The sequence below is a fragment of the Colossoma macropomum genome, unplaced genomic scaffold, assembly GCF_904425465.1.
Source record: "Colossoma macropomum unplaced genomic scaffold, Colossoma_macropomum, whole genome shotgun sequence".
NCBI classification, from domain to species: domain Eukaryota; kingdom Metazoa; phylum Chordata; class Actinopteri; order Characiformes; family Serrasalmidae; genus Colossoma; species Colossoma macropomum.
This window is the reverse complement of record NW_023495267.1, coordinates 178,149-194,868: the sequence shown is the minus strand read 5'-3', so window position 1 is coordinate 194,868 and position 16,720 is coordinate 178,149. Positions and strand designations below refer to the sequence as shown.

General features: G+C 39.7%; 1 protein-coding gene across 5 annotated transcripts in view; it reads right to left on the bottom strand.

The window, feature by feature from the left end:
• The window catches only part of aplp2 (amyloid beta (A4) precursor-like protein 2), a 92,404-nt gene extending 79,452 nt beyond the window's left edge, over nucleotides 1-12,952 (bottom strand). For all 5 annotated transcript variants that reach the window (XM_036561767.1, XM_036561769.1, XM_036561768.1 and 2 more), the window contains exon 1: nucleotides 12,680-12,952. In XM_036561767.1, the coding sequence (XP_036417660.1) occupies nucleotides 12,680-12,751 (72 nt within the window). In that variant the 5' untranslated portion in view covers nucleotides 12,752-12,952. The remainder of the gene's footprint in view (nucleotides 1-12,679) is intronic.
• Between the last annotated feature and the right edge of the window lie 3,768 nt (nucleotides 12,953-16,720).

Below are 16,720 nucleotides of genomic sequence, written 5' to 3'. Positions count from 1 at the left end.
ACAAAGGCTTACTATCAATATGATGTTTTCACATATAAATAAGATTCCACAGAGTGCATTTTGTGGTTTCCTGCACTGCCCACTGAAGGTCAAACATGTGAAATTGAAATTAATCTTAAAATGAATCTTGAAGTGAATTTTATGGTTGTGTTTTCACAATAATTTCTTCCAATCTCACATTTATACTTGGTGCTTTTTGCAAATGCACAGCCAATGATTGATTGTATCACAGTCTGAATAGTGGACGGCTTCTTTGTGGACAGCACCCGTTAAACACGGGCGTGCAATGATGTGGCAAGGTTGTAGATTATATCACTGGTCCAGACTTGACACTGTGGCAATATTAATGTCAAATCACATAGGCTATTGACAGAGCAGGCTGCATTTGTGTTCACATGTGCATGTATGTTTGTGGATGATGAGGCCAAGCTGTTGTTGTTTCTGGCCACAGCCAGCAGATTGTGCCAAGTAGCTCCACAATATCACTCCATTACAGAAGCAGGGCAGAAAGCCAGTCCTGCCAATCAATCCCTACATGCCGACACAGCCAGGCCCTACTCCTCTCCTTCCACAAAGAGAGGGCAAAAAAAAAAATAAATAAAAATAACACAGCCTTATCTGAGGCAGGAACGCTGCTGACTAGTTTCATCTGCTCCCACACAAAGGAGGAGAAGGCAAACGACAAATGCGCCAGGAGACAAAACACAGCAGTTCAGAAAGCAGGACTGCCCCCCCAACTACGCTTGAGCCAAGTGGCCAAAACAAAGCCACGGTCTGAAGGACAATGAAAAGCTTTTAGAGGGAGACTGACTTACTGCTGGAATTTGAATAAAGAACTCACAAGGAAAACAACAGAGCAGAGGCTACAAAGTCAATGCCCTAAAGTGAATATAAATGAGGATAAATCAGCTCCAGTCATGTCAGCAGCAATATTTATGAATGTTTGTAACTAAAGACCAAATAACGTACATGCACACCCACATTCTCCAGAAAATTGAGAACTGTGGTAGAATAGTTTGTATCTCTCCATTTCTCCAACACTCCTTCTCCATCTTTCGTTCTAAACAGGAGCCAGTCCTTTATTCTCTTCTCGTACTTGTTTGATGCGGTGAAAAAGGAGGAATAAATCAGCGTGCCGGGTGTTCCCAGTATGAGTCACTAATGGTGTGTGCACACAGCTGCACAGTCCTAACAACTGCACTACTCCCATGCACTACATGTCCAATATGCTTACTAATGTGGCAGAGCGACAAGATAACATACTGGGCAAATCAGATTAGAATGCATAAGTCCACAAAAATACACTATATACACAAATTTATATATATATATATATATATATATATATATATATATATATATATATATACACACACACACACGTAAATCATATTCAGCACACCTAAAGTTTGATCCCAGCTGTTGCTTAAAATGAGGAACTAACAGCTATAATGTGATAATTTTTCTTTTCCCAAAGAATCAAAAAAAGTTGACGAAATGACTGACACATTCAGTGATAGGCTACTGAAAGTTCTATATTCTAAAGTTCTACAGTTATAATTACCACTCATTACTAGCCCACACTAAGTTCAAACTTGTATATAACTTGTTATATCTCAGCAGCTCTCAAAAGCTGTCGCTGTCCACCACGTCCTTCTCTGTAACTTTGCAAACCTAAGTGTGATTTCCTCACAATGGCTATGTTTACATGCAAATATTTTTGCCAATCCGATTGAATACAATCCGATTACAGATTCAGACTGAGGTGTTTATATGCACACTCTATTCAACGATTTGATGGAAAATCTTCGTTTACATGCTCACTACAAGTAATCCGATGCAAAATGACGCGCATGCGTGGAGTAGCGTTTAGAGTAAACGTTACCATGACAGCGAACATCACGTGAGGTCCAGTCCGCGTGAGATGAGTTTCCAGTTGGCGCGCTGGTGTTTTAATTGCTTTAAAATCATGTCAGACTCAGGAAAACGTGCTTCACATGTGCTTATAAAGGAAGCGGCGAGAGGAAGACGTCGTGTTCTGAGACTCATAAGTTGGACGTCCGTCCCACCGCCGACCTTTAAAGATCAGAGCATAAACTTCGTCTCCTCTGCAGACCCGTTTCTGCTCCGCCATGCTGAACGGTATAAACTTTCGCCTTGACGCGACGCACATGCGCAGAACATACTTACACGTTCCGATTGGAATGTAATCGGATTCAGGCGTTTACATGGCTATTATTCTTCTATTTAACGGATTATTTAGAAGTTTACCCACCTCGTTCAATCGGATATAAATTGTATTCCGAATGGCCTCAATCGGACTAGACTATTCCGATTGAGGTGTTTACATGGACGTGTTCTATTCCGATTGAGCTATTAGTCGGATTATTAACGGATTATCAGGCTGCATGTAAACGTGGCTAATGAGAGAACATGGAAAAAATAGTTGTCTAATAGCTTGCACAGGTTTGATTCTGGTGTAGTACATTGTTGTGGTTATGCCATCGTCCTTTTGAAAAAGTGGTCCTGAACAACACTATTTCTAGCTGCGGTTTTTAGTAAGCCTGTCTAGCCTGCCTATTGCACTCCCATGTGTAAATTTAACAAAATGTTCATCAGCTTGCATGGCAAACCAGATTATTCATGTAAGAGCTGTTCTACTGGAAATGAAATAAAATTACATTTGTTTTTTTTTTTGTTTTGTTTTTTTCTTTTCAACTGATAGCATTTGAAGGTTTGACAGGTTAATCTGCTTATCAATTACATTCCTAGTCCGAACACACACACAAAAAAAAAATTCACTCAGTCAGAGACAAACACCTTCACAGACACAAAGACCTCACTACACATAGTCATAGACACAAATAAACATAAAATTAATAAATAGCTCTTAAAAAGAGATGCTCCTGGCTAGAAAGGGTGATCTTTTATTCATGTGCGAACACATGTAGGAGAGATGAGTCACTGGGTGACCATGAGCAGCTACTGATGCAGGCAGAGAACACACACGCACACACAATACACAAGGAAGGAGAACATCCACAAAATAATGGACAAAATGGGCTATTTTTGGAGTCAAATCTGTAAACATTGCCAGCAAACATTTAGCACACAATTCCCTTACTTCCATTCCAAATTCATCCATTTGTACTATAATCAGAGAAAGCTTTGATTGAATAACTGAGTACAGTTGACTGGCCATTGTAAACAGCTGAAGATACAGGGACAGGAAATGCCAGGGAGGGATGGAGGGAGAGCGACAAAATGTTGCAAGTGCAGTGCTAGTTTGGCTGCATGTAAGCTTACTTTTTTGCAGTGCTGTGTTGGGCTGTTTGAACTGGAGGGGAGGTGTCGCATTCCTGTGCTCATCTCAGTGTAAACAGGAACAGTCACAGTCACCCATCTCCTCTTGCTCATTTCCCTTCCCCTTGTTTTTATAATATCAATCATCAAAGCAACATTTGCTAATATCTATGTTGTGTCAGTGTAGAACTGGTTGGGTGTGGCCTAATATTGTTATAAGCATGCTTGATTGACATCTCTTTCCAAGACTCCCAACTAGCTACGCTGCTCAAGTAGAACTAATACACAATAGTGCACACACAATTGTGGAAAATTGGGGTTCAAATATACAAACCTATCCATGCTGATGTAAGAATCAGACAAATGTTCAACCCCAATGGGAAACAAATGTTCACCAGGTTAAATGCTAGTAGCAAGCAATTGTAATCTCTGCACAGTTATGAGCTTTTCAGCAAAAGACGTAGTCACTAATCTGAAATGTTATCCCATTTATCCCATTATCCCAAATTTATTGAATTTTGCTTGGTATCAGTGGCTAGTAAACCTCATGGCTTTATTTTCATTGCGCAGACATCACACTAAACAGTCTGTGATTGGTCTTTTGCATGCTAGTCAAATGGTCCTTTCCTATGAAAGTCATTGGTTCTCTAAACCTACACAAGTTAACTTGTGAGACTGTATTTCAGCATGATTTTACAGAGCTAGCAGTGGGTTTCATCTCATGTAGTATTTCCACACTAATAAAGTACTTAGTTCCACACTAAAACAGGGCTTCATGCTTAGCAGAAATACTGTTGTCTGGAGTCTCTTCTTGGCTGTACACCAATGCTTTTTTAACCACCATTGTATTTCAGTTGTCAGCTAGTCAACTGAAAAACACATATGCCAAAAGCTCTAGGAGATTTGCAATGTTATGTTAGTGCCAAGCCAGAGGTAGTATACACTTTTCACACATTCTCTCACTAGACTGCTTTTGTTCACCAAGTTGCTCAGATTCTGAGAGAGTAAGGGACAGCACAGATCTCATAAAGGCTGTTTGGGAAGGACAAGTGACATCAGCCATCTGATAAGATTCCCTGAGGCTTTACAATATGTAAGTTTACAAGAGAACAAGCCATGTGGATACTTTTCTAGAAGAGAATTAAAGCTAGAGACAAAGTGTACTGTCTCTCAGTGTGTGCAAGTGCCCAGCCCACACATTTTCCCATCGAGCTGCAAGCTGTAAGTCAGACTCTCTAATGGGATGACGAGGCGCTAAGTCCCTGCTTCTTCCAGCTGAGAATCTTTGAGTGTGGAAAGACTAAATTTGGGATGAGCTGCACTGTGGGAGGTTGCAGTGTCACAGGCACACACATGCACACATACTGAAGAAGCTGGCGTAAGAAGCGCAGAATAATTAGAGCACATACAGCCATACAGGGCCCAGGAGATTGAGATTTAGATTGTGCAAATGAGGGCTTGTCTGACAAGTCATCTAAATTTAACACTCTTGCACAAAGTGTACGCTTTTGTGTATTGGGGCCAACTGATGTGAAAGGCTTACCAATACTGATAGTGATATTAATGAGCTAAAAATATCTAATTTCTGCAAAAAATGATTTATTATGGTCAAAAATTTAAACTGCAATCTTTAGAATATTGCTTTCTTGACTGATACAATTGGCACTTGTCAATTGTAAACTGTTGCACCAAGAAAGGTGTGTTTCTGTTAAGTAGCTGTTCTTTTTCCATTAATTCTCTTCACAGAAAGATTTTTTGTGTTATAACATTCATGTGCAAAAGGTAAGGTTTGGAAAGATTTAGATCTTAGATTTAAATCAAACTTTTTTGTCCTAGGGGATTAATTTAGAGGGCCGACAGCCTAAAATACAGGGCTCCTGCATGGTGCAAGCATTCACACCAACATCAGGAGACCATGAGTTTAAACTCCAGTGATGCCACAGCCATCCATAACAAGGATCTGGAGAGGAGAAAATGTCTGGTGGGACTGTGATGGAAAAAAGTCCCAGTTAGAGAGGAAAGAGAGGTAAAATAAGAATTTAATAGGTTTTAATGTTATATCAGATTTTGGCCTTTTTATAAACATAATCTTTGTTTTATTTCCCAGTCTTTTATCTCTTCTAAATAAAAAACAGGTCATTTTTGACCATTTTGCACTTTCAAAATTTAAGCACATCCCTACTAAACAGTATAAAATATGTTTGTTCTTGTTCTGTTGTTTAGGTTGGAGTAACTTTCTGAAAAGCCAAATCAAACATCCCTGTAGGACAACTCACACTTTGGGCAGCCATTACTTACATATTTCTGCTGTTTTAACCTTGATGTTGTTTTGTGTTCAATTTTACCAATTGAGTCTGTTTGCTATAATATGTAACAAGGATTTTCACTGATACTCGTAAGAGCGCGTTACATCAATCCCAGTCAAACGGACATATCAGTCAGGCCTTATCTGCACTGTGAAACATACACCAGCAGAAACAGCAGGAGATAAATGTCACAAATGAGGACTGGCAACACAATTGAAAACTGGGGATTAAGCTTTCAAACATATGAAAATCACTTCTGAAGTTTATCAGAGGATTATGGCAGGGTAAGTGTTTAACAGTGTTATGTGCATATGTCACGACTGCTTTAATGCAGAGGTGAGGACAGCAGTAAGCCTAAGCTCAGATACCTGACATTGAGGCATGTTTGTACATGTGTTTGAACAGGTGTGTGTATGAGTGTGTGTGTGTGTGTGACTACAGAAAGTGTGTGTACAGGTAAAACTGCACACAAAGTGGTGAGAAAAGGTGGAGCAAGCGCCACAGGAGTGACGGCCAGAGAGGCAGATCTAACGTTATGCCTCTTGTAATTATGGTGTGCCCAGATGGTCCTTGTAAACCTTCCAAATGTGTGAATTTCCAAATCTACTGTGTTTACAAGTTGTGATGTACCATCAGTAAAGGTCTAATGACTTCAATACGTATCAAATTCTCATTTGAAAAATATGAAACTGTAGCACTGATTCACTCCTCTGTCTTGTTTCAAGGGTTTCTCATTTATAATTTTTCATGTAAACCACTGTCAAAATGGTTTTGATCAAAACTAAGCTTCTGGGTGCATCCTATCAGAGTAAAGTGAGCAGGGAGGGGGAGGAGCTTATGTAATGCATGCACCCATGTACAAATGACTAGGTTTTTTATCAGTAAATTATGAATTCTAGAAGTTGCAATTTCAGAGGGGCGTTTTTGCTGTATGGAAAAACGTATTGAGACACCACTGCACTGTATCAAATCGATTGATCGATCTTTATCACCAGCAAGCACATTCTCTGATACCATGTAAACACCAAGCATAGGAGTACCATGTTAATGGTAAATGTGTCAATGATACATCAATTATTGTATCATAATGGTCATAAATGACTGTAACATTAAGCCTTAAAAGTAGCTTCTGCAGTGAGTGATGTTGCTGATCCATCCCGGTGGGATTATGCATCATTTGTGTGATAAAAGTAACAGCTGAAAATGACTACCTGAATGCAAACAACTGGTAATTACTATTTGGTGGCATGAAAACTTTCCGACTTTAAATGTTGACGAGGATCGGCACTATTACACTACCCCTTCCCATTGTTAGGGAACCAAATGTGGCAGAGGTCAATTTACAAACAGGTTCTCTGGCTAGGGAGTGGTGAGAGAAGAATGTGGCTAGAAAGCAAAAAGCCAAGATGGTGAGCCCTAAAGAGCTGAAGGGAAATTTCAGTTATTTCAAGTATTTTATTTTAGTTCTGTTATGTCTGAATAAAATCTGCCGTTCTCCTGCACCTGGCCTCCAGGTGTCCATTCTTGAGCTCTTCAGCTTGGTTTCCTGTCAAGGAGCAAGGCTCTAGACCAGAGGTCACTAACAGGCGGACTGCGGCCTGAGTCCGGACCCAGATGCTGTCCTACGCGGACCTGAACCTATAACCGATAAACTATGGAGAATTGTTTAATTTTGACGGGGTGGTCCTATTTTAATCGGCGTAACTTTTCTAGCCTTTATGGTACTGCTTTAGCAGCCCGGGAAACTCACAGACCAATCGCATACGTTGCAAATATCACACGTGATGCTACTCAGCCAATCAGATCTGTGCATTACGATGAGCACTGAGGCTCGAGTGAGTGATGCACACACAGGGGAGGGACGAGGTGAAAAACAGCAGTCGGAGAAGAAAGTGAATCAGAGGGAAGTTATTTCACATGGCGTGCTCTAAAAAGAGAGAAACTGACAATAAATATTGTTGAAATATTACTAAATTGTGCTTTATTTGATTTGACATTCAGTTGTTGACTACATAAGATGTTGATATACCTACTAGGCTACTGCAGTAAACAGTATATGGCACTGAATCATGATGCAAGTTAGACATTAAGATGTTCCGGACCTTTCCTTGAGGAAATTTTCTCTAACTGGACCTTATTGAATTTTAATTAAAGACCCCTGCTCTAGACTGATGCAGTCCCAAACTACTAGGGATGATAGAAACAGTGCATGGGACAACATTTAATCTATTTAGGATGCTTTGAAGATGCTTAAATTAAGTGCAGTTCATTTTTTGCAAAATATATAGTCATAAAACAATGAACATGCTAGCTGTTCATGCCGCCCTAAAAAACGCAACACGAACCATTTTTAAGTTGCTTCATGTTTGGTATTTGCTCACCAGACTTCCACTGCAAGCAGAATTCTGTTAACACATTACTGAAATTCCCTATATTATGTTAGCATTGCATGTGTAACTGTATGTATTCACATTTTGCTGTCCACACAGGAGAAAACTTTCTTCTCTTTTGTCAGTGTTTCCGCTGAAAAATTATTGCCACTGCTGCTTCAGAATTTTCTGAAATATCATGAAGGTGCATTACAAAACTCTGCAGAGGGCTTTTAATTTGAAAAATGGATACAGGAAGTAGACAAACACTGCACAAACTGTCAAGAGCAGAGTTGAGTAAAAATGCCGAATGAAACGGTTGTCAGTGAGGCGGACTGTTCAGGCAGTTTTAGCAAGCTGTAGCTATTGAATTGGCTAGCTTAGCACACCTTGAGGAGGTTGGGTTGACCTTATTTTGCTCAGTTCAGTTTTACATTTTGTGGACTTTTGCAGACAGTGGTGGTCTGAAATATGGAAAAGGAACTGTTTATCTGTTTTGTTCTGCGCAAACCTGGCTACCTGCTTGTTGTAATGTGTTAATGCAAACACGAGCCATCGAGGGCGAGCTACTGTTAAGGGCGGTATAAAGAACCAGACAGGGGGAGGGGGGTTGGAGAGAGGTTGGTCTTGGCCCGGGCCTTGGCGGGGTAGTGTCTGATCTGCCACTGTTGCTGAAAAAATTCTAAGGGAAGCACTGTTCTGTGATGCTAATATGATGTGTAATGATGCTGGGTGCAGCTGGTCATACAGCTTATTCACTGAACACAAAAATGAGGTTTTCTTACAGTTCCAACACGGGGAGGATATCGTTTACTGAATACAAACCAGTAAACGGTCATAATGCACTGTTAGAACAACTTATGTAGTTATACTAGCTTTTAGAAAGCTGCCCAAGGCTATTGTTATGTTAAGGTTCATTTATGGTCAAAGCCTCAAGATCTAGAGTGATGTGAAAAGTGTTATTGTCTGGGACATTCTATCCTCAAAAAACTTATTCTACCCTGTATGTATCTTTCCACACCTCTCTTTCTCTCTGCATCCTGTCCTTTGCTCTTCATTTTCGTAAACAATGCAAACATGCATAATAGTGTGCCTCTGTCAGGGCCACATGATGGTCAGGCTATTCATACCCATTCAGTGCCACACAATGGGCTCTGATTGGGACCCATTTGTCCCTGCTTGGGAGACAGCCTCTAAAAGCCCTGTGACACATTCAGCTCATGGGGACACTATTCATTTGCATTGCGTGCTATCAGCGTCTGCAGACAGCATCAACCACTTGCAAATAGACACACAGGGACCGACGCAAACATTTCTGTACTGTCTTGCAAATGGAAGAAATGCGTGTATGTGCGTGATGTATGAGTATGTGTAGGTCAGTCTTCAGCTGAGGGCTCTGATTACTCGCTGTAAGGCTGGATATCATCAATGGCCTTGTCATATCATGAGCCCCATTTACATCCTGGTTGGTCTCTGTCTTTCTCTCCCTCTCTCTGGATCAGAAAGCAGCAGAGCAGCAAGAGGAGAGATGCTGAAAGACAATGCAAGCCAAGCGCAATGTAGCCTCTAGATCCGCTTGTCTGGAGCAAGATGGAAAATAAAGAAGACATGCTCGTTTACTTGTTCGGACAATCTGAAAGAGCACAGCTTTTCCTCTCCAGGTCACTGACTGAGGCACTCCATCTACAGTCTCCACTGAGCATGCATTTTCCCAATAGCTTCCCATTTTACATAACAAAAACACTGAAACGAAAACGTCAAAGTTTGAGAGAGGACTCAGCTCACTAATTTCAGCACTGAAAAGAGTTGTGTCAAATCAACAGAAGAATCCGGGAGAACAGGAAAAATTAGAGCAGTCATGTCAATGCCTGCACAGGCCAAGTACCTTTCCTCCAGAGTGCTTCCACTTGCATGACTGCATTTTTTATTCTTCATATTACTGTCAATCATACTGGCAACACTAAATCAGAACTAAATAAGCACAGAGCAGCAATTTCTAGGTAGACTAAAGGTTATCCAGTGAAAGAGTAGCAAGATAAATGCATTGGTGAAATAACAGTTGCAGAAAAGCTGTGTGTAAAGTAATGCGAGCTGGAACAAGGGAAGAATTCCAGCTATTCCACATAGCAATATTCAGCAGTGAACAGAATTAGCATTAAAGGAATACCAGTGTGATACAATTCAACAGAAGATCGAGTTGGACGCAAAACCTCCTGTATGTTTCCTAAAATGCTTCCCTTTATTCATATACAGTATTTTGCAAGTCAGAAAGCAGCCTTTTGTTTATTCAATTTCCAATCAAAACAGCCATTACAATGTTTCCCATTAATTACTTAGACTGTGGCGGCACACAATAGTCGAATTTGTCCCACTGCAGTTTTGTAATGTACCAAAATATCTTTACACATCCCATAATAACATAAACAACAGTGTGTTTTGGGATCATGAGAAGCAAAAATCGCAACCAATTTCTGAGACTGAACTTCATCCCTGATGCTGAAACTTGTACTTAATAGCTATAAACTTGTACTTAATGACTGAAACCTGTACTTGATGGCTGTTTTGACTAGAAATTAAATAAATGAAAGGGTGGTCCCTGACTTTTGCACACAACTGTTTTTTTCCTCAATGTTGAATATCAGATACAACAAACAATATAGTAACTTAGGAGACAAAGACTGTCCACTCTGGTATGAGGTTGGGTATATCAAGTATACAGAGTTTATTAATATCTTGTGAACATGACTTATCAAGTGTGTTATGAATATGAGCTAACTGGGGCAAAACAAAACTAACCCATCCCCTCTACCACACACCTCTACAGAAATAAGCAGCACCACACCAAAACTCACACCAGCCTCACAGAATCAACAGCCAAACTAAACACTTCAGATGTTACAACACAGACGTGGTCTTAAACAAATACAGTTTGTCATGAATCAGATAAGATCACACCTAGCAAAGCTTTCAAAACTAGACACAGGGAGCAAATCGCCAAGCCTGCACAGGAAACGGCTGAGCAGCTGCAATATTGCAAGACTGTGATATTGGGTGAGGGAGCCGCGGGCTGCACATCACCTCGACACAACTTTCTCAGCCAGCTCATAAATCAGGACCAAGGTCCAGGACAATGTGCACTCAGTAGTCCCACACAAAACTAGTATTCACACTATCCACTATGCTTTAAGCACAAGTACCATCTAAGACTACAAAGGCCAAATTAACTTGCAGAGTTAAACCGACACAAACTGTGAACAGAGGTTTATTTCTGTGTTTTCACAGAACACTCTCACAACAGCCTTGGCCACACATATCAAACTTGTAGTTTTACCACCGAACATAGATGAGTGCCCTAAAACAACATCAACAGTATGGAGAAGAAAAGCTTAACCTCCAGCAGACATGGATTTAGAGAGTTTGGAGATAGAGAATTTGATAACCCAAGAAATCATACACTCCCCATTATAACAGAGAGAAAATGCAGTCATCAAAGAAATCTGAGAGGGTCAGAGTATTGATTTCATGTCAAGTAACGGCTAAGGTTTCATCTGCCCTGTTGAACTGTGCATGTCTATAAGCTGAGGCATACACTAACGTTATCCAAAAATAAACAATGCTGGGTTTCCTATTTTTGAGGCCAAAACCCAGGCTACATTAAATTATTAAGAAAAGCATACCGATCATTTTAATGTCATGCTCCATGTTCACAACAGACTGCTCAGCTTTTGCCTATTATTTTCGAAGAATTACCGAGGATTGTTTAATAACTAGGCGTGCCGAGCGTCAGGGCAGAGCTGGCATCTCTCTGGAACAGTGTATTATGTGATCAAATGGGACGGTTTGACTAAGTGTGATAGCATGAGCATACAAAAGCAGCTACCGCAGACAAGGCAACACAGAGACTGATCAAATGAAAACATCACCAGTGTTTCTGCATTGAAGCATACCGATTTAACTGGGTGTCTTCCTTTGTTGTGAATGCTGGCTATGATTTCGACTAAGGCAGCCAGACTGGAGACGTCAGTTCTTCAACATCGCCAACTGAATGGGCGACCCTCACACAATTTCAGACTGGGTCAGTTACTAGTTCAGCACTGGCTCAACACACAGGCTGTCGAGTCATTTCAATAGCTTTACCAGGTTCACCGATACAATGGCTCGTAAATTCTGTAACTTAGGCTGTAATGGAGTCTACCATTATCACTAGAGTGCACGCGAGATAAGACGATCGTACAGCCATTTAATCCACACAGATCAGCAACCTTTCATCGAGAAAAAGCAATTGATATAATGTCACTCTGTTTTGTCCCTTGCAAAAATGCATATATTTGTCGTTTTTTTCATAGATTAAAAACATTCTGGCAGGGCTAAAAATAAATATTAAAAAAATAGACAGTAAAATTAAAAGCAGCGCACCAAATTGCCCTTGAATCATTAGTCAACGTTAAGCGCATAGTCAGTCTCAGTATCTGAAGCATAATGTAGCAGTCCGATTATCCGACTGTCCATAATACAAACTACGCATAACGTTACATGAGGAAATTAATCCGCTTAGGCACACACCGTTAATAAAAGAATCGATCGAACTGAACCTAAACAATAAAGTACACATTCTCTACGGCAAGGGTATGTAACAAAGAGCCAATATAACAAAACCAACCACATTACGCAGGGTTAAAATAAAACTGTGCCATAGCCTACCTCGATATATCCGGCCAGGCTAGGCATAACGATGCCCAAAATCAGGACAGACACCGCCGGGGCTGAACCCATCTCTTCAAGGACTTGTCCGCTTCTGCTTCGCTGAAATGGTCCCTGACTGGATTCGGAAGAAATCTATAAAGGTGATAAAACTGTGTGTCTTTTGGATATGGCCCTCCGGTAAACTGTCGCTCTCTGCTCTGAGAACGGCGAGTGCACCGCTGCTTGTTTTTCCACCCGAACGTCACCGCGCGCCGCCGGTCACTGCTCGTGGAATGCAGCGCGAGCCTCGGCTCAGCTCAAAGGAGCGCTCGCCCCCACGCGGCGGCACCGGGCACTACCGGAAATGAAGCCATGACGGAAAACACGTCTGATCCTAAAAATCAGTTTCTTCACTGAATATATTCTTCAACAAAGAAACAAAATATCCCCTAGAGGTAAGTTCTATTGGATGTCCTTTATTGAGGATATCAATTGAAAAGGGGCATGGCTTTTCCCTCATAAATACTGTATGTCCAATAAGATCAAAGAAGTTCATTTTAAAATTTTACATAAGACATACCCTGTGAATTCTGTTATTTCCAAATTTGTTGACATTAATAGCTTTTGCTCCTTCTGTGGATATGATGATGAAACTTTGACTCACCTATTTTTTCAGTGTGAGAGAACGAATGACTTCTGGTCCAACTTACATGCTCATTTTTAACCCTGTCAAAATTACTTATTCCTTTAATCTCAAAGATATTATTTGTTACTACAATAACTTTGCTAACAAGCCTCTTGAGTATATTGTTATTTTTTTCATTCTACATGCAAAATTCATGAACAGAAGTTTTCAAATTCTCAGCCAACCCTGTCCCTCTTTTTAGTGGAATTTAAATCACTACTCCGGTTCTAACATCTTGTAGAAACTAAGAAAAGTAATAGATTTTTGAATTACTATGACCAGCTTTATGGAGAGACACCTGATTAACTGGCTTTCCTCTTGTATGTATGTGTGTGTGTGTGTGTGTGTGTGTGTGTGTGTGTGTGTGTGAGAGAGAGAGAGAGAGAGAGAGAGAGAGAGAGAGAGAGAGACAGTGTATATGTATATGTGTATGTATGCATCCTCCTTTAGACAGATTTTTTTATGCAGGTTGTTGGGTTGCATCCTTACTCTCTGACGTCGTGATGTGCTAGGATGGTATGATGATATTGCTGAGAGTACTGTACACATATTCTTATATGGGGTGGGATAATGTATTGGTCTGACGTTGGTTGTATATTTTGTATATTCTTTAAATAAAAAAAAAAGTTTCTTCACTGAAGTAACTCGAATCAGCGAGAATCATATTATATTTGGCATATTAATGAAAATGAGAATATCTTGTCTCAGTTATTTACTCCACCCAGGGAAGTCCAAGTATACAAAACCATAGGCTATATGTGCTATATATTTAAATTATACCTTTTTTCCAATTACTATAAATCACTTAAGACAATGAAAAGTAAAATGCAAGAAAGCTGACGTATTTATTTTGTGTGCACTGGTTTTATTTTATATAACTTGTGGTAGTTGTTACGTTGTTACATAACCTGTTTTTGCAATTTCTACACATTGTTTGTGTAGAATCCTACTTCATCTGAACAAAAGAAAGAAAGAAAGAAAGAAAGAAATCAATTTATATGGAATCTGTAAGCATTATCAAGGGCCCTGCACATATACCAACCAGATACTGCATTAACATCAGTGTATCTACACTCTGTCCATTTTATCAGCTCTACTTGCACTTTGAGGTTCTGTGGTGGTGGTGGTTAGTGTGTGTTGTGTTGGAATGAGTGGTTTACACACAGTGGTGCTGCTGGAGTTTTTCAAAACTGTGTCTACTCACTGTTTTGGCTGGATAATTTTGGTTAGTAAACTATTTTCAGTCCAGCAGTGACACTGAGGCGTTTATAACCTTCAGCAGCACTGCTGTGTCTGATCCACTCGTGCCAGCACAATACGCTCTAACCCGCCACCACCACGTCAGTGCCGAGAATGATCCATCAAGTAGTATCTGCTCCGCAATTGTCCTGTGGGACACCTGAACATTAAAAAACAGGGTAAAAAACGATTAAGAAAGCATGCAGAGAAACAGATGGACTATTGTTTTTGTACTGTAGGAAAACATGGTGCACCTGCATGGTAAGTGGAGCTGATAAAATGGACAATGAGTGTAGATATAAGGAGGTGTAATTATTGAAGTGACTGGTCAGTACATTTTGATAACCACATCCTTTTGTAATTATTTCATATAATGATAATAGCCATAACAAAATTATTAGGACCTGTCCAGGGTGTTTCCCGCCTTCCACTTAATGACTGCTGGAATAGGATAAAACAGTAAAACCATTCCCCGAGCTTTTCTAAGTCTCATCTAAAGATTTCTAACATATCTTCCAAATTCTTTATCTATGGCTATTTTTTCATTGCCTATTTGCCTAGTTCAGACTTGATTGAAAGTATTATTTTTTGTGATGATCACTGACTGGCCTACTTTCTGGTTGCTCCTAAGGTTAAAGAGATACATTAAAAAATAATGCTTAACATCAGTCGAGTTAGCAAGAGATTTAAATTAGAGACTGAGCTTTGTGGTTTTTGTTCTTCTGCTATATAGACAACTGTTCACTTGTTTTTTTCAATGTATACCAGTCAGTTTTGGATAGATGTACACCGATGTTTGTCTTTAAATAAAATGTTTTTTTCTTTTTGAATGTCATATTATTTTTTTCATGAACGCAAAAAAATACACACATATACATATACATACACATTTGATTTAATAAATGTTGTTATTCTTTTGAGTAACTATCATATTCATATATGTAAATAAGAAAATGCTGACATTGTTTATTTGTTTATTTTGTTTATTTGTGACTTAATTCTTTCAAAGTGTTACATTTATGAGGAAATCCAACAAAAGGACAAAACAACTGTATTAATTCATGTCAAAGTAGCAACTATTCTCACTGTGCTCCAGTGTTTGACTCTTGATCCTTTTCTTTTCATTTATTTATTTATCTATTTTTGCCTTGCCTTGAGTCCTTTCGATATGTTTGTTGTAATGCCTTTTATTTTTTTTTTCTTTCGGTTAGGATTAATTCTATAGGGTCTTTAATGTATTTTCTGTTGACTATTTTCCCCTTTTTGGTAAAGAGCAAAAAAGGTTATAAAACTGTATTTGTTGTTTTATTACAGGGTGTAGTACAATGAAAAAAATCGTGTCCACCAACTACATTCAGTATGACAAGGAAAATGGCACATAACTGGATCTATCTATCTTGGATAAACATCTGACATCGCCTCTGGCCTATATTGTAAATAGTATTTCACTATAATAAGGTCCTTGAAATAATCAGAGGATTTAGGCTACTGTTGAGGTTCAGTTGTCTAAACGAAAGACAACCATCTTTTATTTCAAGCTGTTTAAGTTCGCTGCAGGTTCACTATGTAAGCTGTAGTTTCAACTAAACCTAGGCCTATGTAACTCGAGGAGGTGCCGTTTTGACGCAACAGAAACCAGTATGTCAGGTTTGTTTATGCGCCCAACTTCTAACAACCATAGCAAAGGGCTGTGAGTCACGGCGAAGAAGTTCCCTGAGTTCCGTCGATACTCAAAGCATATACACTGATGATGACACATTCAATGTAACCATATGACTGTGCTGTTTGTAAGTGGAATAATCATATAAAGGCACAATCTCACATGTAGCGCCTATGGTAGCACACTGAGCTAACAAATCTAGGCGCTATTTTGCTACGTTGCTCTATTTTAAGGATCTACCTGTATTTCCCTTCCTCGCGTACATCACAAAACGCATGCGTTATTTTGTCTCCACTCGTTTTCTGACAAGCCCCGCCTCCTGCGCTGCGATTCGCTAGTAGGTCGGCATTCAAAACACATTATTAGGCAGGCTGCGTGTGAGTATGAACTACTAGCCACTCGCAGCACAGAAAGGCGGGTTTTTCGGAATACGGGTATTAAAAAAAATCTGCGTGAGCGCAACAGGTAACTTTCG